Source organism: Rhea pennata, chromosome 2 (genome assembly GCF_028389875.1).
Source record: "Rhea pennata isolate bPtePen1 chromosome 2, bPtePen1.pri, whole genome shotgun sequence".
Classification (NCBI taxonomy): Eukaryota; Metazoa; Chordata; class Aves; order Rheiformes; family Rheidae; genus Rhea; species Rhea pennata.
Genome location: NC_084664.1, coordinates 41,408,612 through 41,434,626, shown reverse-complemented (window position 1 = coordinate 41,434,626; position 26,015 = coordinate 41,408,612). Strand labels below are relative to the sequence as shown.

Sequence of the window (26,015 nt, the reverse complement as noted above, 5' to 3'; positions counted from 1 at the left end):
GACTTCCTATTGTGTTTAAGTTCATAGTATACATGACATCCTTTTCATCTTGATTAATTCACAATCCTCAGTGACACCCTAGCTTCGCTATATGCTAAGGGTAAGGAGGAGTTGCATTGCCTTGTGCTCAGGTTCAGGTAGGCTGAGGAGATCAAAGAACCCTGGAGCCTACTTGCCTGCAGTAGCTCAACGTCTCTGTGCTTCATCCCTTCCTTTCTGCCAGAATTCTGGTTCTCATACCTACGTATTAGCTCATCAGCATTTCACCCTGGATGGACACAAAGTGTTCCCTTCTTCAGCAGTGGAATGTAGGTTGCACCACACTCCTTACCCGGTTAATGAACCTTCGATTACCTTCTGTCTTTCACTGTCCATACATTATAGTTGTCATATATCACTGTCCATATATATATAGTTGGACCTGGTTCAGGTAACGGCATCCAGTTTTAGTTTTCTTAACCTATAATCACTCAGAGACTAAAATGAGTATGAGGATTGGGCAATTAGAGAATTAAAGTAAAAAAAAGAAATATGTCCAAGCCGAATTGCTCGTGTAGAAATAAACTACGTCACTATCTGTCATGATGGTGAAGATGTGACTAAATTTCCTCCTGCGAATTCTAATGATGGTTGTCCTTACGCAATACAACAAAAGTAACTCAAGTAGTGCTAGCAACTGAAGGCCTCTATTTATGGACTCTTAGAAGGAGTGGAAATTACTATTTTATGCCTGCATGAATTTCCTGAACTTTTGGGCTAGTGTTTTTGAATGTGTGTATGTAACAACAGGTTTCCTTTTCTTCCTCTGCTTCTGTTAGCTCTGGTTTGGTTTACAAAAGGCTCAGAAGCCAGGGTCAGAATGGAACTGCCCTGGCAACACTTTTTTCTAAGTTTTGATTTTGACATTTCGTTCAGATAAACCTGTTATGTCCTTCAAAGAAAAAAACTACATGACAATGTACCCTATTATTTCTCAATCTTTTACCAAATGACGTGAAAACATGCTGAGAATTATTTAATACATCACCTTTCTGAGTTAGGTAGGAAAGGATTAAAGTACTTTAAAAATGAATAAGCCATAACTGTATTTTCCACAGCTGTTCAGTGCCCTTAGGAGCATACTGCAGTCACCAAGACTGACAGGAGACAGAGAAAAAAACCTCAATGGCTGGCAGAGAATTACTCAAAAAGTAGAAACACAGTGTGGATAGCCAATACAGGAGTAAGTTGGTTCTATCCAGCAAACTTCCCACTCTATCAGAGGAGTGGGAAGTTGGGACACTAACGTTAGCATCTCCCTTTGTATTGAATTCTTTCTTTTTTCTATTCTACTACTTTTTTTTTCATCCTGAAGAGTCTAAAGCAGAAATCAAATTGGTCATATTTTTACCTTACTGAAATGCAAGAGTGATCTGAGACCTAACAGCTAAGCCAGCAGAGCAGCAGCTTTTAAATGTTGCAATGGAAATGTTAAAAGTGTTTCCTCTGAAACAACTATGATAATGTGACAGTTTGGCATGTCTTCAGTAATCAGATGCTGTATTTTAGCCTTTGCTTTATGAATATATTTGCTCAATATAAATAGCCCTTTACCTCCTCTCGCCCCCAAGTATAAAGTGATTCTGTCCCTTTATATTTTTTACTTTGTATGGTGAGAGGCATGGATTAAATTTTATCTCAGGGTCTCTTTTAGTTTCGTGTTCTATAGTTCTGCAACTGTTTGTTCATTGTAACTTCTCCCAGAGATAAATTTTAACTCAGTTACAGAGACAGATTTTAAAATGTATTGAAATTTTGTGCAAGTATAGATGTGATAGAGTAATGATGTCTGAAGCATCTTTGTCTGGAGCTGGGCTTTTTCAGGTGAGAAAGTATAGGTTCCAAATCAAATTACACCCTACTCATTAGCTTTTAATGTTTTCTTGGGAGTCACTGGAACAAGCATGGTAAATAATTATATTTAAAACAGCCTAAATAAGCATAGCAGCAAGATTAGGAAGGTTGAACTGCAGAATTACTTTTCTCTCCTTAAACACATCATTATGCACTCATTTCTCAGAAAAACAAGTAGTAGATTGTGGTGGCCACTTTGATCTCTCATGTTTTTCTGAGGAATTCTCCTTTCAGGGCTCAATTTTATAGGAGTGAATCAAGTTCCTCTCTGCCAGTTCTCTGCCTGGCACACATCCTGCTTTTGTTTTTGTTGTGATTAAAAAGACACACTGTTATTAAATACCAGTGGTAACATTTGGTCCAGTTTTCTAAAATTCATTCACATATGAATGATCCTATTGGGAATTTGTTGTGTAACCCTCAATATGCCTGCCAACCTTTTGTTCTGAGCTCTTTTCTTAAACACCACACGTAAAAATGCCCTTAGGTTTTTTAATGCATTCTTTTTCTTATGAGTTTGTTTTTGCTTTGTTCCTAGTTGAAACTGAGCAAGCTAGTGACGTTTGTGAAACTTAGTTTTTTAACTTTATGGTATGTGTAGAGTATAACCTTTTCTCATCGTGTTTTAAGAAGCTGTTATGTATTTAATAATGTTTTTTCTCTCTCCCACTGCTTATTTAAGTTAGTATTTGAAAATAAACAACACACCTTTTCTTGCCATATCACTTTTGTAATGCTTAGCAGAAATGGAATTTTTCTCCCACTTTCAAGATGATCTGTTTCCTCGTAGTCTATTCTTATGCTGCAATCATAATATTGAACATTGTCTACTGGATAACTGAGCAGCATGACAAACATGCTATATTTGGGTCTCCTTCATCTTCTCTCCTTTGGGAGAATGCTCTTGGCTTGGCAGAATTTTGTATATCCTTTGCATCAGCTCTAGGGAACAATCATGGTTTTGTAATTCAGAAAATTATCATTCCTGGTATGCTTGCACTGTTTGCTTGAGAAAATGGAAAACATGTTTTGAATGAGATGGGACTGAAGAAAAAGAAAGGCCATCCCATGTCAGAATACTAGCTGAATACCACCCTGGAGAGTTGTTCTGAGTTTTTATGTGATGTGAGGCAAGTCACTTAACCCAAACTTTTTACAGATGAGTTTATGGATTGTGCAATTAACTTACAATTATAAGGCTGCATTTAGATTGTGTAGCACCTTCATGGATGCATCTGAAGTCAGGAACTGTGTGACGAACATAAAAAGGCAATATAATAGTAAGTACTAGAAGGTGTTTTAAATTGAGTAACAGAAATTAATGCACACCTTTGTCCTTCATCCTTGTGCCACAGCTCTCCATTTCTTTTTTAAGAAAAGAGTATCATCTCTTATCTAACAAAGAAGTTTTGAAAATAGATTAATTACTCTTGTGAAGTACTCACATCCTGTGTCAATGAAGACTGTAGAAGAGCTAATGAATAGACTGATAATTCTGTCAGTGAGGTCTAGGGCTATTCACTGAACCAGGTGGAGAAAACAAAACGTTGAACAGTTGCTTATGAAGTGAACATTGTCCATCTTGAGGCCAGAATAAAGCAAAACATTTCAGGAAAAATATATGAACATATGTTGAAAATGTACATTCATAAAGGTGTTAAATTAAGGCCTGTAGCCAACTCCTATCTTTTAAAGGCTCGTAACCTTACTGTTCTTTTTTTGTTGTTGTTGTTGTGTGTTTCTGTATTTAGCATGCATACACGTACGTATGCAGATTTGTTCCAGTTTGACAGTCCTTACATGTTGGTTAGTGAGTTTGATTAGCATAATCACTGTGTGATTATTTCTCACTGGTCTAAGCATATGCAAATTCTTGTCTTCTGACTGACAACCATTATTAGACAATCAGGGTGTAAGGATTTGCATAATCTCCATGTGGTTACTGTATGTCTCTACAATGCTACTGTGAATGTAAATCCTTTTGCTCTAACTGGTTTCTGTATATTGAAGCAGTTTGTCAGAAAGGCTGCTGCCTCAACATCTCAGTACCAAGTAGAAAAGACTACAAGAAAAAAATAGCAAAAAAAGAAAGGAAGAAGGCAATGCTAGAGTCACATCAGCAAGACAACTAGTCAAGATGCTGAAATTAAATAGTTTCATCCAAAAAAATTATGGAAAACCCCTTATACTTTTATTAGGTTTCAGCAAGAGAATAGAAGGACAACTTTGAGAATTCATTCTGAAGTATTATTCAAATTACATAAACAAGTTACATTGTTGGGAAAATGACTACAGTTTTGTTTTTGATAGTTTTTTATTTTTGAAAAGTCATTCTTCTACAGACATTGCAGATAACTGTAGTTTTTCAGGTGTTTCTTATGATTTGGCTTATATTTAACAAGGTTTAATAGTGTCTCTCTTTTATGTACCTGAAAAGTGCCAGCTTAGTGTTACCCTGTTTCATTGGTAGGAGCAGAGATGGTAGACACTAGGAAATGCATAATGCTAAGTTCAATTCACTGCATAATTATTGATGATAATTACTAGGGCAAAACTGAATAAATTAGCTTTAAGTAGATGAACCATGCATGGTAACACATCCAGAACATATATTTTAACCATTTGACATCATATTGTTTTACTTGCACAAAAATCACAGCAGCAAGATATTGGAGCATCTTCATTGTATTTTATTTTGTTTATGAAGCTAGTCCTATCATTCCTTTGGGATTGTATTCTCTGGTTAGTTTATAAATTTCTTATTCACAGATTATTGCGTTGTTGGAAAAAGACTTAGGCAGCTAGCCCTAACTATGGGATGCATTTCTCATGGAAATACAGAATGTCAAATATACTTATTTTCAAATTATTGAGGTGTTGTTGGATTGTCGTACTTCCATCTAGGATACCAGTATATTATAAATACAGTCATATTATGAATTCATTATAAATACAAACCAGTATATTATAAATAAAATACAGTACATGTAGATTGTAAGCTAGAGGCCTAATAAGCATCGTGTCTGTTATGTGTTGCACATTTCAAACATGCACAGTGAATGAAGACTTCAAAGAGGTTTGAGATGCATGCGCACACACAGAAATCAACTGCAATATGTAACACCCAGAAGGTCCAATACTTCCTGGAAGTTTTAGACCTGTCACACACATTTTGTCCTGCTTATATCTGTGGTTGTAGTAAATATTTAGCATCTACTGGAACAGACGGACCTACCGCTCAGGTGCACAGTGCCTGTAATATCTGTGCTGAATGTCTAGCGGTTCTCCAAAACATCAGTTACAATATAAGTAATAATATAACAATATAATATAATAATCCTGCAACAGTACATTTAACCAGCATTGTTGCAGGGGGAATTACTGTGAATTCTTGATTTTACTGTGATGAGAGAGGTATTGCTCAGTTCTCATGAGATGCCTCTCGACTGGAAATACTCAAATTCTGCACAGAGAAACTTTCTGAATCAACATTCCCTTCCCCCAGCTATCAATAATACTGATTTTACATGATTGAGGAGCCTGGCTATAGCTTTAGTAACTGCTCTTCTTTGCTTCTTTTAGTAAGTCATAACTATAATGCAATGGGCAGTTTTATGTTTTAATTCTTCAGTGTTATCAATCATACAGTTTTTAAGAGTAGATTAAGTTCACCAGTAAGCATAAATGTTGGAAAATCTATTAATATTTTATTCTTTTACTTGGCAAGGCATTGTATATATGTTTGGCACAGGATTTACGCAGTTTCTATCTTAGTTTCGCTGTTTGGGGAATGTAAGAGAATGCATGAAAGGAGCCCCCACTGAGTTGTCTTTATTTCCTACAATTTTTATAATTAAGATCTATACATAGGAGTCAACTTATATGTGGAGATATTAGTATCTTACCTGCAAGTGCAATATTACAGGGTAGCTGCAGGACTTAACTTTTGTGTTTGCAGTTAAATGTGTATATAGAACTGTAGACATACAGGAAAAACATGTTCAGATCATTCCTTTAAGATTATTTTCACTGTGTGATTGTATTCCATTAGCATCTGGCTTTCAGGAAGTTCTAAGAGATGTTGATAGCTCTGTCACTGAATTCACTTTCCTATTGCAGTAATGGAGGTCAGGCCTGCTGTTTGTAATTGTTTCATCATGCAGTTGTGGATTACCACTAAAACAATCTGTAGCAAAAATTTCTTGAGAGCTTCAATGACCTGACTTTTATTTCCACTCACTTAGTATTGGACCATAGTGATTGGATTAAATTTTTTGCGGCTAATTTCTTTGTCTTTGTGGTAAAAATACATTCTTACTTACCTGTTTTAGACCTAGCGTATACCCTGGACAGGCTTTGGGGGTCTACGTTATCTTCATCTTTTAACTTTTGTCAATAGAAGTCAGTTAGTTAACTTTTATCTATAGAGGTTAGTGCAATTCAGATAATATACTGGCAAGCTCAAGCGTATGAAACCACACATCATGGCCTTTGGCCTTAATACACAACATCTTTCAAAGGAAGAAAATTTCTCCCCTCCCCCCCCCTTTTTTTCCCCTGTCCTTTTGGGAGTTGGGCCTTTATGGATCAAATTTGCATACTTTCCTTTGTTATCTGTTCTTGCTGTTGTTTTAACTCAGGCATACTCCTCTGCCTTGCCTCCAGGAACAGAAGCTATATAAAAAAGACTAATAAAAATATATATTTAAAAAGTTGTTGAAATTCAGGAAGATCTAGGTATTTGACTTTCAGTTTCATTAAAAAAAAAAAGGATTATTGACATAAAGAATCACACTTGGTAATTATTTGTAGAAATGATGTAAAATTTACTTTTCTTAAGAATCAGGTTTCTCTGTAGGTAGACCTGACTCCAGAAGGCCTTCAAAGATAGCAGCTATGGTGATTTGGAGTAGGTTACACAAATGGGATAACATGGGATTCCCTGGGCAAAGTTCTCAGCGATTTTGTAGAAGACGTTTCATTCAGAAGTATTCATACGGTAGCCACATCATTCATTTGCAATCCACAAAATACAGAACTCTTATTCTCAATGATATGCTCAAGAAAAAAAGAAGAATGCACTTTAGCTGACTGGACTTACAATGCCGAATTTAAAACAAACAAGCAAAAACAAATGGAAGTGCTGGTGTTTAAATTAAGAAAATGAAATAATGCGGCCATGCCCTCGGTTTAAGTGTGGGATCTAGTGAAGTGTTGCAGGTTTAACCTGAAGATCTTGGGAAGGGAGTATGATACTTGATCAAAAGAAGCAAATTGTATCATGTTGCCATGAGTTTCAATTTGAATAATTAAAAAATACACAAAATTATTGCCATGTATTTTATGTATTGAAAACAAAATTGGAACTAAATGAAATGTGAAACTTTCTCATTTAGCTTCAGTACTCAATTTTGGTATTTGCAGTAAACCTTGAGCAATGGGCTGTTCCTGGTCTGGCCACAAGGAAAAGCATGACACAGCATGCTCTACAAACTCCTTGTGCATGGAGTAAATGCCAAGTGCTGGATGGTAGGAAGGCAAAAGGTAGTGAGCATATCAGACGCAGGGGCAGCTGGTCTGCTCTGTGTTGTAACTTGCAGTGCAAATGAGCTGGCATAAGGGAGTAAAAGGGCAATCTCTGCCCTTTTTGAAATCTTTCAAACTTTGCCCTTCTGCTTCTGCACAGCTTTGACAGCTGAATCGTGTTTCACATGAATTGCAAACCCCTCTTTTCTTCACTGTAAATGGGAGTAAATTAAATCAGTTACATCTAAGAAATAAAATAAAAACCCAGGTATTGTAATGTAGACGTAATAACAAGCAAAAAACAGATTTTATTAATTTGTCAAGATCATTCGTATTTTGAAAGAAAATACCTTTTACCTAATTTGAAATACTGTTTATATATGTAATTAGCAACATTCAGTGAGCCTAAAAGTACTTGGAGATTCTGAAGTATCTCTGTGTTCACTGATTATCTCAGTTATATGATATTATTCCCCTTTTTATACTTCGGTGCCATCCTTGCTCTTTATTTCCCTGGTAATCAGCTTTTTCTCTTTGTTCCTCTGACACTCAGCAGGGCTCCCCTCCGTTTTCCCATGTCTGTGAGATCTGAGTGCTTATCATGCTGCACATAGGTATCCTGTTGCCTCTCTAATTTCCGGCATAAAACCTCTGGAGGCTTATCTGGTGCTTTCGGATATTTATTTGAAATTTATGGATTGGTACCTTTTTTCCTAAATGAAATCTCTAGGAAAAATAATAATGCCAAGTACCACTCTAGCGTTCTTACTCGCCTTCCTGCCTCAACTTTATTAGAATCTGGGTTTATAGCCTAGATTTTGATTCTTACAGTTTTTTTTTTTTTTACATTTGAAACAGCTTTTCTTAATTAACTTGAAGGCTCTCTGGAAGACTTTTTCTTTTAAAGCCGAAAACACAAATTATCGGGTTCACTATAAGGCCATGATCTGTAGCTATATGTCCAGAAGTCTGCATCTTTAAAAAGGGAAAGGAAAATGTGCAAATGGATCTCTGTATCAGCAGATAAACAAGAGAAAATCTGTAAAAAGATCTAGAAAGAAACCTGATATTTTACATGAGACCAAAAAAAATTAAGTGCAAAATAGATAAACTATTCCCCATATTCAGAATTTTTTAAAATTCTGGTGGAGCATCAGTTCCACCAGAAACCCAACTGTTTGGAAGTGGGATCCTTACTGTGAAGACAGGTGAATGCAACCCTGAAAAAGTAGTTGCTCCAGCCCACAGTACATTTTCTCTAGCACTTCAGGGATTTCTGTATTGGCAGCCTGATTTTAAATGAACAGGGCAGCACCTTGCTAATAACCCCAGCATGTTGATGTAAGCCATCATTCATTACATAAGCACAAGAACTATGGTAAGCGGTTCTAGATTATCTGGTTGTGGGGGATATCACCCTTTTCTGTTGTACATAATGAAAGGGTCAGTGCCTTAGCAGAAGAAGAATGGCAGGAGAGAGCAGCTCTGGAGAAAGGAGGAGAATGCAGGAATTAAAAACCTGGGCCAAGAGAAGATGTGGACCTGTTATGTCCAAAAAACATGGGTGGTTGAACAGTGGAAAAAAGAAGAGCTATTAAGATCTATTTACTTTTCCGGTGTGGTTTTCCTCTTCCTGGTCTATGCAATAGTACTTTTGTACCGTGGGCTTTTTCAAGATTATGTTACAGAGGGAAAAAAAGACTACCCCGAGCATACGGTTTGATCACAGCAGAAAGTCTTCGTATTGTCTTACTCAGCATGCTGCTGTATTTCAGAGCTTGATGTTCTCTGGCTTTAGCCATCAGTGTTATTCTTTAGCTATATTTCAGTGGCATCCCTTCTAGCTGGGATTGGTGCTCTTTTGTGCTGGTGATCGTACAAATGTATAAGGTATTTGACTTTTGCAGCAAAATTGAAGAGGATGTTCAAACTTGAACATTTCTTCAAATCGTTTCAGAAAAGCTCTGCCATATTGTATGTTCCTTTTTTCTTACTGATCTGAATTTGTTTAGAAGAAATTAGTTTACGATCATGATCTATTTCACATCTGACACTGAACAGCTGCCAGGTGATGCAATATTTCTGTGGTGAGGTTTTCTGGATGCACTGGTGTAGGAGACCATGACTATCCACCATTACAGCTTCCCTGAATCATTGATTATTCTGTGGAAAAGCTCTGAATCTTTATTTGTCAAATAACCCTTTGCTAACTGATTAGAAAAAAATGAATTGGGATATGAGCATAAAAATATTTTTTCTCCAGACATGTACAAATTATGTTGTCTGAATGCTAGTTACCATCAGAGCTAAATGATTAGTTGTATTTGCTTCATCAAATTCTCTGAATTTTTAACAATACACTTCAAAGATAAAAACCATCAGTGACTTAACCAAGTTATTCTAAAGCTGTTATTAGATTTAAAAAAATAGCTGTCAAATGCTCACGGTAAAAAAGAAATATAAACCCATCGTAAGAAAGAAATATAAATCCTTCTGACCAGTAGATCTGAGGAAGCAGATTTCAATCTTCCCAGTGAAATCTCTTGGGTAGCTTTTGTGAAATTTTGTACCAAAAATGATGTGCTTCTTACAAGACTCTGACTAGCAGACACTTACAGATCAGCTCAGTTGAGGTTTGTTTAAAATAATGTTTTTCACGAAAGTTGAAATTAATCTTTAAACTAAGATTTATTAAGAATATATAGCTGCTTCTAGATGGCCATGAAAGTAATTTCTAGATACTGGTGGAGGATTTAGATTTTTCTTAGGTTATGTAAAAGTTGTTTTATAGAAAAAGAAATTGTTTATTGAATCCTGGGATATGATCAATTTTTTCATAATATGGGGCTCTTGTGTGTTATTCTGATGTTATTTGTATATAATAATCAATCAATTCTTTTCAAAAGAAATGATCCTTTTCTTAGGTGTTTTATTTAAAATGTCCCTACTTCATTTAGAAGATTTTGCTCTTGTATGACTTAAAAATATAAATTAGTGTTTTTATGGGTAAACTTATTCAGTGCCTACAGCTTTTAGTTTCTTCAATAAAAAGAGATTGGTACATGTAGAACTGAACTGAGGCTATGCATCTAAAGATAGCTAAAGACGCTTTTCTTTGTTCCTTTTTACATTACTTTTTTGTAAAAAAGCATAAAGAAATACTATTTTTTTAGAGAAAATAGTACTTTGCTCTAGAATGGAACATGGTATGACATGATGCAGAATCTCTTGATATTATACATTACATAGACAGCATACAATGGAACAGCAAATGCTTTTATTTCTCTCTTTTCTCCTCTCTTTACAGATGGACCCAATTCAAAAAGCTGTAATAAATCATACATTTGGTGTTCCTCTTCCTCATCGAAGAAAGCAAATCATATCATGCAACATTTGCCAGCTGAGATTTAACTCTGATGTAAGTCAATCATTTCATATCAGATTAGAAACGTGTACTTATCTTCTAGGATGTGCAATAATTTGCATGAATTGAACCTAAATGAAACATCATAATTCAAGCTTGTGGCTCAGGAGATGAAGAGGCTTTAAGATGCTGCAAATAAACAGAATTATTTGGTAGTTTTTATACACCAGGCCAGATTTTCTCTCCAGATATTCCTGTAAGGTCATCAACTTCAGTTATGCTGCACAGAGAGTGAATGGGAAAATGGATTCATCCATACTACATATCCTTTTTAGGATAAAATATTGACTGGGTCCTAATTTCTGTACCAGTTCTGGTTATGTTTGCCTTCCTTCTCTTCCTATATATACTGTGAGTTGTTCAGATGTGCTTATAGTCCTTGTGGAACTGCCCTCCTTTTCTCTACCCTTTCGACAATATTTCTGCCTAGCCAGAACTGTAGAAAATAAATAAATAAATAAATAAGCAGCTGATTTTTGCCAGTTGTCTCTTACCTTGCACCTTTTACTCCAACCATTAAATAGAGCAAACTGAACTGGAGAAATGGTCTCTAATATAGAGAGGAGACCCCACACTCAGTAGCTACAGAAGAAAGATGTGCTGTGCTGCTCCTTGCCAAGGAATACGTGTTCTGTCTTAGAAAAGCCTCTCAGAGTTTCACTCTTTTATTTCCTTTTCTGGCAGCATTATCTGTGCATGCAAAATTTGACCCAGTGCGACATATTAACTTCTGCTCATCTGTCCAGGAAGTTTCGTGATGTATGTCTCTCTAATGGAAAGTATTTACCTCTTCCAAATGTCTTTCAGTTATTACCTGTTTCACAAACTTTTATATGGAAAAACAAAAATATTTGAATGTAGTGCGAGGTCCAACCCAGAGATGTCCACAAAGTTCCTTCCTGGTGTTAGTCATATGAAGAAGTGAAAGAAGTCTTGTTTGCTACTGCTTCTTTGTGGGCAGCTATTTATGAACTGTTAATAAACCTGATTTTAGTTTATCAGTTACTTACTGAAATCATGAACTTGTCAGAAACCAAAAATTATTCCTGATGCCTTCTGTAAAGGATTGGCCACCTCAGAATTAAAATAATGCTCCTCATCTCCATCAGCTTTTTATTGCTTAGAAAGAATTTTTCCAAGAGTCCAGTCATGATTTCCAGACCAGTCAGCATCAAGTACTAACTTTCCCTGGGAACCCTAGGTTTTCTAGTTCATGGACTGAATGGACACCTTCCTTTTACGACATTGACATGATTATCAAATAGTGATGCTAAGAAGGATAGTATATCACTTGGAGCTGTCAAGTCTCCCATGGATGAAAATGGGACAGTCTGATCAAATTAGGCTCTTCTGGCAAGAAACTAGATACTAGAATTATGACTATGGATGCTAAGCCTCTCACAGGAGGGGGTTCTGACGATCTGCATCTGTTGCAGCCTGGCAGGTCTTTCAGAATTTTCAAGTTCATCTAAGGAAAAAGCATGTCATGCTCAATCAAATATGGAATATATCTGCAAGAGATAGCAAACATCTTGGTATTACATACAAAAGTGAAACACCTCTTTTCAAAGTGGGAATATAATTTAATAGTCTGCAAAAAGATTCAGACAAAAGAGAGGTTGAACACATCATTAAACTGACTTTGTCATTAACAGTTACACAACTGAGATGATTGATACACAGAGTGGAAAATTTTCTGGCTGATGGGAGCTAGGCATTTTCCAGAGGGGAATGTTTGCAAAAAAAAAAAAAAAAAAAAAAAAAAAAAAAAATTCTATACAGAAGCAAACAATGTATCACTGGACACTGACAGAGCTAACTCAAATGACTGCTGTGCCATATAATCTTCCTATCCTGCTGCTGGTGGAAAGAAATCCAAACAAGAAAATGGAAGAAAGAATGACCATTTTCAGAATTGCCTACAATTTGAGATAAGTTTGTCACAGACAGAATCTGCTCGTTTAGATTGTTCACACCAAACTCCTGGAAGAAAATCTGCTAAGCAGATATTTAGTCATTCCTTCACACCTTGAAGTGCTAGAGGCTTGAACTCCAATTCACCAACACTGTTCAGTGGAACAGTCCTCTCAAAGCAGCTCAATAACACTAGGGAGACCTTCTTTTTTGCTGAATATCTTTCACTTTCTCCTTCTAATTTTCCACTAATTTTTAAAGCATCCTCAGTGTTTCTGATTGGTAGAACGATTAGTTTCTAAGTGTTGCCTAATGATTTACTTGGGACAGCGTCTCTTCCTCTATTCTTTTCTAACCAAAAGAGATTCGTGGACGTCTCTTCTCACTCCAGTGCATAGAGTTACTCCCACTGTGTTCTCCTGAGGCTTTTCAAGAAAGGCATTCCATAATAAGTCGTCAGTGTTTCACTGCAATTTTGGAAATGCTTGTCTGCAACGTGAATAGAATAGACAGAGCTAAGTTCCACAGCGTCGTGGGTAATTCTGAACCTCCACCAACTTCTGTAGCAAAAAAAAGGGGGGGGGGAAGTGTTAAGACATGACAGAAAGGTAATTCTGAAGAAAAATAGTTAGTAGTTATCAATTTTTGATAACTTTACTGTGTGAATAGCAAGCTCACACACATTGTAAATTTTGTTTCAATTTTTATGAGAAAGTTTTCATTTACTTAATATTCCTACCTTTCATTTCCACTACATTTTGTTGAAAATTATTTAAAGCTGTAAGAACAATAAACAGCTTTTCTGCTCAGAAACCTACAGCTTTGTGGATGTTCTACTGATGCATCCTTATTTTTACATACCAGAGATAGGATTTATCAGATACAATGAAAAGAAATTCCATTTACCTACTGCATGACAGTATTATGAAAATGTTTACAATAAAACTAGTTTCCAAGTTTTTTCATTTTTGTAGAGAATACAGAATTTTCTCCCCTTTGATACAGATTTCTTGCAGTGCAGAAGAGCTTTTTTTCTGGTTACACAGTATCAAAATTATGTTTCAAAGAAAAATGAGAAAAGGCAGTACAATAGTCTAAAATCGTTTAGCTTCTTTCTAAAGGGGTTATCTGTAAATCTTTGTGACAGCTGTGTGTTCAGTGTTTCTTTTTAAAATAAATCTTCTCATACAAGGGAAGGGCGGAATGAGCAAGTTACCAAGTCTATCCATGCTGACAAAAAAAAACATTAGAACAGCAGAGGTAGGTTCTATGGAGTCTGTTTCAAGCAGTGTTTTTTCCTTATTTTATATTTATTTTGTATTGAGAGAGATCAGTGTACAGCATTTCCATTCATATTATGCATCCAATACAGCAAAATACTTAAGTATGTGCTTAGCTGCAAGCTTGTGAGTTGCCATTTAGATTTTGCCAGCTGCTAAGTGCTACTGCACCAATCCAAAAGAGCTGTTAAATATATGCTTTGTAGATAATATGAAACGTCTGTTAAAGCACCCTGCAGAATGAAGTCCAACTGACGTCAGGAGGACAACTCATGTGCGTACAGGTAGTTCTATGAGTAAAGTCACTGCTAAAATTCACTGAAAAAAACATAACCCTCTGACTTGGAAAAAAAAAAGAGTAAATTTTTTTTTTATATTTGCCTGTCTTGACCTTGCCAGCATTTCTAATTTCATCATTTCATCTAGATAGCAACAGTGTCTGTTAGCCAAGTCAGTTCTTGCAAAGGGGTTCTCTCCTTCTTTTCCTCCTTGTTGAATGCAGATGTGTGAGTGGTAATGCAGCTTACCTTTCCTGAAAGGTTGGGCAGGGTTTTGATGAGCTCACAGGACTTGAATTCCACTCTGATGCACTGTGAAAGTATTTCCAAATATGTTAGCAGCAATAATTGTTTGATTTAAACAGCAACAGTAGCAAAGTTCTGAAAACCATGAGATGAATGCTCCTGGGAGAGTCCTTATTCATTGTTTTTCACTTTGTTTCTCTCTGCCCTTATAAAGCAAATATGACCTCTGAATTGATACATAAGTCAGCAGCATAGGGTCATAAGGATTCAAAAGCTTCTGTGCTGCTTAAGGAATATTCAAGGTTTTATGAAGTGTAAGGATGCAACATAGCTACACAGTATTGTACTACATTGCTAAATTTCTTGGGGAAAGTAGCAAGACCAGAGGACTTAGAGGCTGTTTAGGTTATGCTTGGTATCTAGAACAAATGATTAGAGTATCAGTTTGTAAGCACCTGGGGGATAATAAGGTGATAAGAAACAGCCAACATGAATTTGTCAAGAACAAATCATGTCAAACCAATCTAATCTTCTCCTTTGACAGGATAATTGGCCTAATGGATAATGGGGAATAAGTGGGTGTGATATATTTTGGCTGTAATAAGGGCTGATACAGTCCTATGTGACAGCCTTATAAAGTAAGTAGGGAAATATGGTCTAGATGAAATTGTTAAGAGCTGGTTGCACAATAGATTGAAAAAATTGTGCTCAGAGCAGCTTCTCGTGCTCTGCTGTCAAAACAAAAGATTACTACAAGTCAGGATCTGCAGGAGTCTCTTCCGTGTCTGGTACTACTCTGAATTATCGTTAACAATGTATGTGGCAGAATCAAGAATACCAGACTTGTGGATACCAGCAAGGTGGAGTGTGGCAAGTATTTCAAAGTACAGGACTGCGATGCAAAGTGATCTTTATCAGTTGAAGAAAATAATCTGGAATTCAGACAAATGCAGTAAATAGAAACACAAACTGCTGTGCCTAGTCTGGAAAAATTAAAAACATAAGTAGTAAAATGAGAAATGTGTGGCTTAATGGGCAAAGAGAAATAATAAATCATTATTTGAATATGAGTCAACAAATGCTAATGGGGGGGGGGGGAAATAAATAAATAAAACAAAGCCCAACTAATCCTATGATTCTTTTCCCCCAAGAGAGTTACATTTACCAAGAGGTAGGTAAGTATTCTGCAGTATTTGAAATTAGCAGTGCCTTAGATGAGGAATTATTTACAGTAGTGGTCATCACACTTTAACAAAAACATAATCAAATGGCAAACTTCAGAAGAGATCAACAAGAATGACAAGACATTTAAAAACATCACTCAGTTTAGTAAAGCAGAAAGACAAGATGGTTATGAAGTGGAAAAGACAAGGAAAATATAGTGAGTTTGCTATATGTGAAAGGGGGTTATTAAGAGCACAGTGAGCAACTGGTCTTTGTATGCTTTGGTTTCAGTGGGAGAAATAGCTTAATTTGCATCAGGAAATATTTTGTTGGGATATTCAGTGAAACAAAAAAAAGAGTAATGAAATTTTGGAATGAAATATGTGGAGATGGTTAGACTCCCTGTCAGTGGAGGGTCTTAACAAGTTAGACACCCTGCTCTGAGGATTGTCAAGATACACTCAGTGCTATCCTGGAGCTGCAATGTGGACTAGCTGACCTCCTGCTTGACTAACTTCAAAAATGTTTGTGTGATTTTGAAGCAGTAGTAGAGACTTAATTTGCTGTGGTATTTGGTGTTTCAGTCCATTTGTACTCTTTGCCTCAGTCACTGTTCTTGTTGTGGTTATAACCACCTGTTTGTATTATGTGCATGTTTTAACTGTGTCTCCTATTCTGGATTTAGATTTAGAATTAATGTAATAGGTTTAGAATCCTGGTTTGGTATAAAAGCAACAGTTTCTGCTTGAGTAAAAACACACACCTTCCTTACTCTACTACTGCAAGTATTGCTAGCCATCAAGCATCTTTATTTATTATCTCAGGCCAATTTTTCTTCTGGCCTTTCTAAACTGATAAATCTGTGTTCTCTGGAGTCATCATCCTGCTTCTGTAAGAGGACTCTTCTATGCAAGTACTTACGGATTCTTAGCATCCCTTTGAAGCTAGTGTTACTCTATGAGGTTATAGCATTAACTTTTATTTCTCCAATAATAAATCTTGTTCCAGACTTAATGTCTTCAATATATACTACTTCTTTCTAGTGATGCACTATCTTTCCTGTACTATGGAGTTCAATGTTAGAAGAAACAAATACCGATTTCAAATGTGGAATTGCACATGCCATTCATTTGAGATCAGAATGTGAGTCAGAATGGAAATATACTCATAGGTCAACTCTTTTCCAGAGATGCTGGTTTATAGTATTCTTTGGAAAAAGTAGTAAATAATCACAGAAAGTGATTAGTGCAGATATTTCTGAGGGATGTCTGGCATTTACATCAGTACATTATGGAAAATGTAAGGAATTGCTAAAAAAAATTGCTCAAGATATGTGATTTTGTGCATTCTAAAACAAATAGAACAGAATATTTTGCAGTTACATTGCATACATGACAAATTTGAGAACAACCAAGCAGTTTTTTTCTGCCTAGTTGGAAATTCAGTGGCTTCTGTTTTTATAGGCATAGGCAGCACATTTTAGAAGCATTACCATCTCTTTCCTAGAACAGCAATATAAATTACAGTCAAGACCTGTGCACCTCCTTCTGATATTGGAGAACTGGAACTTTTATTTTTGACTGTGCCCTGTATTTTGAAAGAAAATAATTTCATGTTTTTGACTTAAATTGGCTTTTCTCTTTGGTGTTGTTCTGAGATGGTTGTGGGGAACTTTTTTTCAGGTAGAAAATATATAACTTAATTTAGAAATTAAGAAATCCAGAAGAGTATTTACTAATTTTCACATGCCAGATACTTTCCTGAAACATTTTCAGAATGTTTAACAGAACATATAAGTAATTTCCTTTTGTTGTATAAAGTATTTATTATATATTTTTCACCTTCTATACAGTATTCTTAAGTATGTATACAATCTAGAAGCAGAAATTATCCATATCTAATATATCTTCCTGTTTAGCTTCTGAGTACTTTTGGAGGCGTTGAACTGAGTCCCCTAAGTGCTATCCTAAGGATAACAAAATTCCCTTATCTCTTAAGTACTGTATACAAGTTGAAGATTTTGGAGTCAGCTCAGTAAGTGCTGTCAGTGGTTTCTCAGTGGCCCATAAGCCGTGGAGCTCTGTGCACTAATTCTTCACTAATCCTGGCAGGTATCACCTCTCTTATAGAGAAAGCGGTCTGCTCCACATAGGGAATCTCTGGCTGTTGCAGGACATGGACTAGCCCTGGGGTATCAGGCTCATAAGCATTGCTTGAGTACAAGAAGGCAATAGGGAGGAGGGAAAGGTTTAAGTTATTTATTTTTTTAAAAAAAAGTATGCTTTGAATGTCAGCTGATCTATTGCTGGTGGGCTTAGTCCCTGTGAAGGGGCTAAGGAGACATGACCAAAATCCAGACCTGCTCAACATCAGTCAGAGTCAGCATATGAACATGATCCTGGAGAAATTAAAACATTATGATCAACAGCTGTTGCTGTATTAGGACTTAAAGATGATATAACACAGTTACTTTTCTTTACTAGCATTTTACAACTCGTGCTTCTTACCTCTTCTTACTCTACCAGCTTATTTCATTTTATAAACACTCACTTTCTTGATAAAGCAAGTGAGTTGTGCAAAAGGTTTGATATCTCCTGTAAATCATTTGACTTTGCTAAAAGCAATCTGTGAATAGGCAAAGCTTCTCTTTGATAGTCTTGTTTATAATTTACAAAAGATTAATGACCAGTATTCTAACTGTGGAATATGGAGACAAAATGATTTAAAAGGTTTCTGCTTCTAGCACTGAAATGAATGGTTGTAGTATCTGCCCTTTGGGGCCAACTTTTAACTTATGGCTGGCCTCAAATGATCTCAGAACTGCAAAGAGCAGCAAAAGGAAGAGAGAAAGGCTAAGGTGAGAGGATTTAAAAAGAAAGTAAGTCTGAAATAAAAGCAACCTCCTTCCTATGTTTGAACATATCCATGCTTGTTACTGTCAAAAGTTTCCCTTCTCTCTGAACTGATTAAATTAGAACACAGGAATGAATGAGAAAATATGAAATTGAAAAAAAAATGCAGAGCTGAATCAGAGTCTGAAGGGCTGTAGAATTTCCACAATCTCTGCTTTCAATGTCAGGAAAATGCTTAATGTTGACTCTCTGGCGGTCACTAAGATGACTTCCAGGCAAATAATATATCTATTTCCAGTGTTTTTAATGAATTGGATTCTGTATCTACATTCTTTGCAGTACAATAGTGCCAGGAAGATTTTATGCCTGGTGGGGGACATAATGGAACTGAAATCCAAATGCTAATGTTGGGCAAGTAGTGGCTAACTGGATTTTCTTAGGATGTCTTTGGCTGGAACTGTGGGAATGAAGATAGTGTTTTAGTATGCTTCAACTTACTTTGGAAAATAGCATTATATACATGAAGGAATTTGATATAGACAGATTAAACTATAAAAGGGCAAGAAAGAGCTTCTCTGCCTCTCTGCCAATTCTCTCACGTGTTGCATTTACAGAAAAGTCTGCCTGTTGCAACTGCAAAGAGAGAATCCTCTGCTTTATCACTTGTTGCTCTACCCTTATATATATTTGAGATATTTTTTTTTCCTGAGAGCTTCCTCAGTCCAAATCAGTCAACTTTAACAAACAACAACTGAAACTTGGGAACAACTGTGATGGGAAAAAAATACTTACAATAAGCTAGTCATTACCTAAAAAGAAAGTTGAATTGTAAACTCTTTACTGTGCCTACTTCACTTAGCTTTGTTCAATCTGTTGTAATTTGTAACCTCATAGACTTATCTAAAACACTAGAAATTTATAAAATAGAGAATCTGAGTTATTAATAATGAGTGCAGGTAACAAATTTCGCAATAAAAATAACAATGTTGTCTGCTTTCAGTCATTTATCAGTGAAATGTTCCAGTTAGACTCTACTCACTTTCTGAGGCACTGATAAATGCATGAAGAAGAACTGAGAGAACTGGAACAAGCAAGGTCACATATTAGATTTTGGTCCACAGAAGGAGCACATAGTGAAGAAAATATGAAGTTGTGTATGATGTAAAAAGATCTCCATCAAAATGAGTTAACTGATGTCTTTTTTTTTTTTCAGACAATATCCTAATTTCTTAAAAATATGTTAGAATCATAGAATCATAGAATCAGTAAGGTTGGAAGGGACCTCTGGAGATCATCTAGTCCAACTCCCCGCTCAGCAGGGTCACCTAGAGTACGTTAGACAGAGTTGCATCCAGGTGGGCCTTGATCTCCAGAGAAGGAGACTCCACAACCTCTCTGGGCAACCTGTTCCAGTGCTCTGTCACTCTCACAGGGAAGAAATTCCTCCTCACGGTCAGGCGGAACTTCCTGTGCTTCAATTTCTGCCCGTTGCCTCTTGTCCTGTCACATACGAGAACTGAAAAGAGTTTGTCCTCATCCCCTTGACACCCTCCCTTCAGGTACTTGTACACATTGATAAGATCCCCCCTCAGTCTTCTCTTCCCCAGGCTGAAGAGGCCCAGCTCTTGCAGCCGTTCCTCATAGGGCAGATGCTGCAGCCCTCTGATCATCCTCGTAGCCCTACGCTGGACTCTCTCCAGTAGCTCCATGTCTCTCTTGTATTGGGGAGCCCAGAACTGGACACAGCACTCCAGATGAGGCCTCCCCAGGGCTGAGTAGAGGGGCAGGATCACCTCCCTTGACCTGCAGGCAACAGTCTTCCTAATGCAGCCCAGCCATTGGCCTTCCTGGCCACAAAGGCACATTGCTGGCTCACAGTCAACTTGTCATCCACCAGCACTCCCAGGTCCTTCTCTGCAGAGCTACTCTCCAGAAGGTCAGTCCCCAGCTTGTACTGGTGCCTGGGGTTATTTCTCCCTAGGTGCAGGACCCTGCACTTGCCCTTGTTGAACCTCATGAGGTTCCTCTCTGCCCAACTCTCCAGCCTGTCCAGGTCTCTCTGAATGGCAGCACAGCCCTCAGGTGTCTCAGCCACTCCTCCCAGCTTGGTATCATCCGCAAACTTGCTGAGGAGGCACTCTGTCCCCTCATCCAGGTCATTGATGAAAAAGTTGAAGAGGATGGGACCCAGTACTGAGCCCTGGGGGATGCCACTACCACAGGAAAAGTAAAGTAAAGTTGCTCCTGGACTTGGTTTTGGTTGATTATACCCATTCTAATATCTATAAAATCTTTACAGATAATCTTACAGTAAATCTGGACTTTTTTTTTTCCTTTGTAGTCAGTAAAATCGCACTCCCTGGGGTACCCATGACATATTCTTCTTACTGTATGTGTGTAGCCACCTCTTGTAGCAATTAGAATATTTCCTTTTGTGAGAGGAAACTTAACTGTACCCAGTATAAACAAATTCTATTTCAGAACCTCTAAGTCTGACTTTTTTTCAGCTTCTTGGTTCTATTTTCACTCCTTGCATGTCTTTTAGAGTCTCTGGAGATACTGCTATTCATGTGTAACTCCTAACTCAGTTGGGAGTCTGATCCTGTGAAGGAATGGAACCCAACATCTGCTTTTAAAAGCTTTACAATGGAATAAAAAGGCAGATATTTGAACTATACCTTTGAGGGTGTATTGCCTCCACTCATGTGCATGTTTTTGATCTGAATTGAAAATGAAGTCTTTAAAGGTTTAAAATGGCCAAAGGGGACAGACTTCTTTTCAGGAAAGAATCCAATATGGCACTTACACCTCACTCCCTCATGGCCTTTAAAAGCGTGATTATGAATTCAAAACATGCATTGAAACTGAGGCAATGCTCTACTGTTACAGGTGCTTTCATATATATAATTGTCTGAGGGGTTGATCTTAAAAATATAATTTAAAAATATAAGGATTTATTCTGTTTGGTGTTTATATAGGTTTCATTGTGTGACAGCAGAATAACTGCAGATACAGATGCATAGTAAATTCACTGAGTTCATTTATAGATCTTTTTGGATGGGCATAAATGTTTCTTTTATTCTTTATAAAGGAGATTTTAGAAGGTAGTCTCTGAACAGGTTTTATCCTTTCCCCAGCACAGACTATTTTCTCCGCATCAGTGGACTTGTCATGATAATCAAGTTTTTTGTCCCAACCATCAATCACTCCTGATTACATTTGGGGAGAAGTTCTGTTCTGTTGATCAGCCCATCAGTGCACATAATGTTACACCTGGGGACAAGTGAAAATCATCCCTCGATGGGAGAATCACTTGCCTGCAAGCCTTTTGTCTGAAGTATTTTAATTTACATTTGGAGTCTTGTTACAATTGTCAGTGCTTGCTTTGATTTTGTAATATCTTTGACAAAACTAATAAGTTCAGTTGATCTTTGCCTAGATGATTAGAAGAAAAAGAATGCTTTTCTGTTTCAAATAATATCTTATGTTGTAACTTTTTTACTTCAGTGTACAAATACTACGGTAATTATCATTATGTAAATTAAAAATTAAATAGTTATATGGTACTTCATGAAAAGTAACTTAGTATATGCTAGCCTAGAATTTGTACAGAAGCTATTTTTCTATTTTAGCTTTTAATACAACACTTTGCTAGGGTAATATTTAGCTGTAGCATTCAATTTATTTGAAGTGGTTGAGTAACAAAATTCATAGTAATGAAGTCATTAAAAATTAAAGTTATCTTTCATTTCTTTAAAGCAAATATGGTTTCTATGGTTGTAAACGTTACTGAATGCAACACTTCTGTAAATAAATGTATTCTGTGTATTTAAAGCCAGACATATTTCCTTGCTTGTAATAAGGGTGTTATTCATCTGTCATGAATATGATGAAACTTCAGCTTGAGTAAATACTTTATATTTTGCTAATAACTTAAATATGACTTTTAATTAGCTATCAGAAAAAACAGATGTATTTTAATTGGACCATTTTTTTTCCTCCCACAGCTACTTTTCTTGTTGTAGGCATCCTTTTTAATTATCATTGTCACAAGTTCATACTTTTACAATATCAAAAAAAGCTATATAAAAGAAGCCTGTAAACCTGATACTTCAAGGACCACAGGACAAAGTGTAAATGAAAAAGAGAGAAAAACATGAGAGTGTGGGATAATAAGATTTGGTTACCGATTGTGTTTTCATATAAAGGTTTAATTAGCAGTAGTTCATTTTCTGTTCCTGCTAGCCAATTTCAGGACAGTGATAAATTGCTCTTTTGCACTGAGCCATGCCAACAAATAGAAGGTGTTATGTTTTCATTAGATGCAGATACTTCAGTATTATTATCTCTCACCTCAGTCTACACAGTGATACAAAATATGTCCAAATGTCATAACTTAATAGGCCAATGATATATACAGTAGTTTAAAAACTATGAGATGTTCATTCAGATGCTTTTTTTCTTTCTTTTTAAACTGATGATAAAAGCACTAAGTTGCAAATCAAATAATCACTCAGACTCACTTTTTATGCTCTGCCTACTTGAATACCTCGTTTGCCAAACGTAGAAATTTCATCACTTGTGTGGAATTTCTTCTTCCAAAGTGACATCCCGGTTTTGTGGTTTAAAAATTAATATGAGCATCTTGCAGCATTTTTATTTCACAGGGTATCTCAATCTACATTATTTTTTCAAAGTCTCACCACTTATTATAATGATGTAACATAAATTTTTCTTTTCTCATTGAATAGAAATATTTGATGGGTCTTCACTAGTATAATTCCAGTCATATAGCCAACCAAAAGTTACTTGTCATTACTTGTCAATTTATTCACTAACATAATTTTTTATCAGACTCTACTTAAGTAGTGATAAACAGTTACCATTAAGTCAATTCTAATAGTAAACATTCTGAGAAGCAGCAATAAGTAACAATTCAGCAGCAGAGATCACAAGGAGTGGGGACTATGTTGAGAAACACAAGGTACTGGTACTGAGCCTTAACTAAAATAGATTGGGTTGTAGTAATTGTCACCACCTATTCATCTCTCATGTAGGGTGATTGCAGAGATTCAGCAATTCAAACCTACCTGCCAACACAAGCCATGAGCTTTGTCATCCTTCCAAGAAGGATCCAGATTTGCTTTATGCAGGCTCTGCCCTAACATAAGGTGCCCAAAGAGGTTGTGGAGTCTCCTTCTCTGGAGATACTCAAGGCCTGCCTGGATGCAACCCTGTCTAACATGCTCTAGGTGACCCTGCTGAGCAGGGGGGTTGGACTAGATGATCTCCAGAGGTCCCTTCCAACCCTACTGATTCTGTGATTCTATGATAAGGAACTATAAAGGAGGAAGAGTTCATGCAAAATGGAGGATGTGCATTTCACGGGAGAGAGAATTGCATTACTATATTGTCCCAGCTAAGAGGATACTAAAGGTGACTTTTCAGACCCCCAAGATATAAGAAAGTCAAGCTAGGTTTTTCACTGCTGTGTGTGAAAATGTGTATTTTTAGCAGTGGAGAAGAGGTGTAGTTTCTGGTGATGAGAATCTGTGCTGCTCAGCTTTTGAATTGGCATAACTGGCAACCTAATTGTCAAAAGCAAAATTCCCTGATAAGGAGGATCTTGCCTGAACTATAGCCAATCTTTAACTAGTTTATTATCTCTCACAGTTCAATAACAAATGAGTGAAGTTAATCAAGGGTAAATGATTTTTTCAGAAAGCTAGCACTAAGAAAAAGTAGGTACTTTCTCCAGTGACTCTTAAGTGATTTTTCCATCACTCTTGACTATGCTGAGGATGAATATTCAGCTGTGGCTGCGATGACTGTTTAGTTCCATAATACTTCAGACAGAACCAAAGGTCCCAAGAGAAAATGAGCTCAGCATTTTTGTCTTAGTTCTTGCTGAATATTCATTGATGTAGATAAACAACCATTAGTCACAAGATACGGTGGAAATCATTGCCCAGAAAACATGTTAGTCATATGCTCTGAATTATTCTACAACAGTTCTTAGTGTTTTAATCAGTAATTTACTTAGAACCTGCAAAATACTATGTCTTATTTATGCAAGGAGCCTAGAGCTGAATATCCATACAATGTACAGTGGTTTACAGATGTTTAAAATGAGATTTTTTTTCCCCAGAGAACTTATATTCTAATAAACCAGAAATGAAACAGGAATGTAAGGTGGGGAGAACAGTGGGGGATCAGCAAATGAATGGATTGAGAAATACTTTCTGAAAACCATTTTAGAGAGATTTCTTGAAAGAGAGAAGATTTGAACAACCTGTAGCAAAATGATTCAAGTTATCAGGCTGCATGCTGGAAGATTTGAAGTCAAATCTGAAAGACAACTAGGAGTACATGAGAGTAAGTGCACTATCAAGATTTGTAGCCTAGGCAATAGGTGGTTGGGGTAGGCAGGATGTTCTAAGGCATGAGAGAGTGAAAAGAGGCTATCCAAGAGAAGAGACAAATAAGCAATATTGAATGACAGACATGATGATGCAGAGCAGGAGATCAGTATGTGGAAAGAACTGTCATAGTTCATGATTAAAATTTGGGCTATAGTATGGATTGTCAATACAGACAGAAAAGATTTGGTTTGGGAAATGATGAATTTTAGGTGGCAGAGTCAACTGAAGGAGGAAGGTTGGAGCCATCCAGGAGCTATTCATGCTGTATGATCATGAAGATAATTGTTGAAAGCAAAGGAGAAGCTGAAGTCCCAAAGAGAGTGTGTCCAAGTACAAAGGAACGGAAAGGCTTGGAGACAGAATCCTGAAATACAGTAGCCTGGCCAGCGCAAGGCTTGTTTGGCAACTGAGGAGCTTTGTCATCTAGACTTCCTCTCTCTGGAGTTACTTAGGATTCAGAATCTTCTCAGAAGTCACCCTTCTAAATATTTGTTTTGTCCTACCCTACTTAATCCTGTATGAAAGTAAAGATGGCTGCAGTCAGTTGTTTTCTAGTATCTGTGATAAGCGATGACAGAAGCACAATGGGTGGCTGCTTTAAATTTGGGTTTTAAAATTAACACAGATAACATGTTTTCACTCTCTTCAGAAATTCTACTTATATCAGAAAGATACTGATTTCAGTATTCCATGAGTGGGAGATAAAGTCAGAAAATATTGATCTGACATGGAACAAGTAACGGAGTAATAAAAAATGATTAGAATGAGAAGATACAGCCATTTACAACTGGGCTATGAGTTTGAATTCAAATCTTGAAATTATTTGTTGTTAAAGTCACAAGAATCTGTGTATTTTGCAGGTGTGGTTCTTTTCTCTTACAAAAAGAAAGAGGTCCCACCAATCACTAAATGGTTAGGTGTTATGAATTATAAATTGAACACTCTTATTCCGGACAAACTGGTGGCTTTAAATTACAGCTAATAAGCCAGGAGTTTGTGAAGCTGGGGCGGGGTGG

General features: G+C 36.6%; 1 protein-coding gene across 3 annotated transcripts in view; it reads left to right on the top strand.

Moving 5' to 3' along the window:
- ZNF385D (zinc finger protein 385D) overlaps positions 1 to 26,015 on the top strand; it is a 426,799-nt gene that overhangs the window by 325,111 nt on the left and 75,673 nt on the right. For all 3 annotated transcript variants that reach the window (XM_062569317.1, XM_062569316.1, XM_062569318.1), the window contains one exon: positions 10,727 to 10,837. In XM_062569317.1, the coding sequence (XP_062425301.1) occupies positions 10,727 to 10,837 (111 nt within the window). The remainder of the gene's footprint in view (positions 1 to 10,726; positions 10,838 to 26,015) is intronic.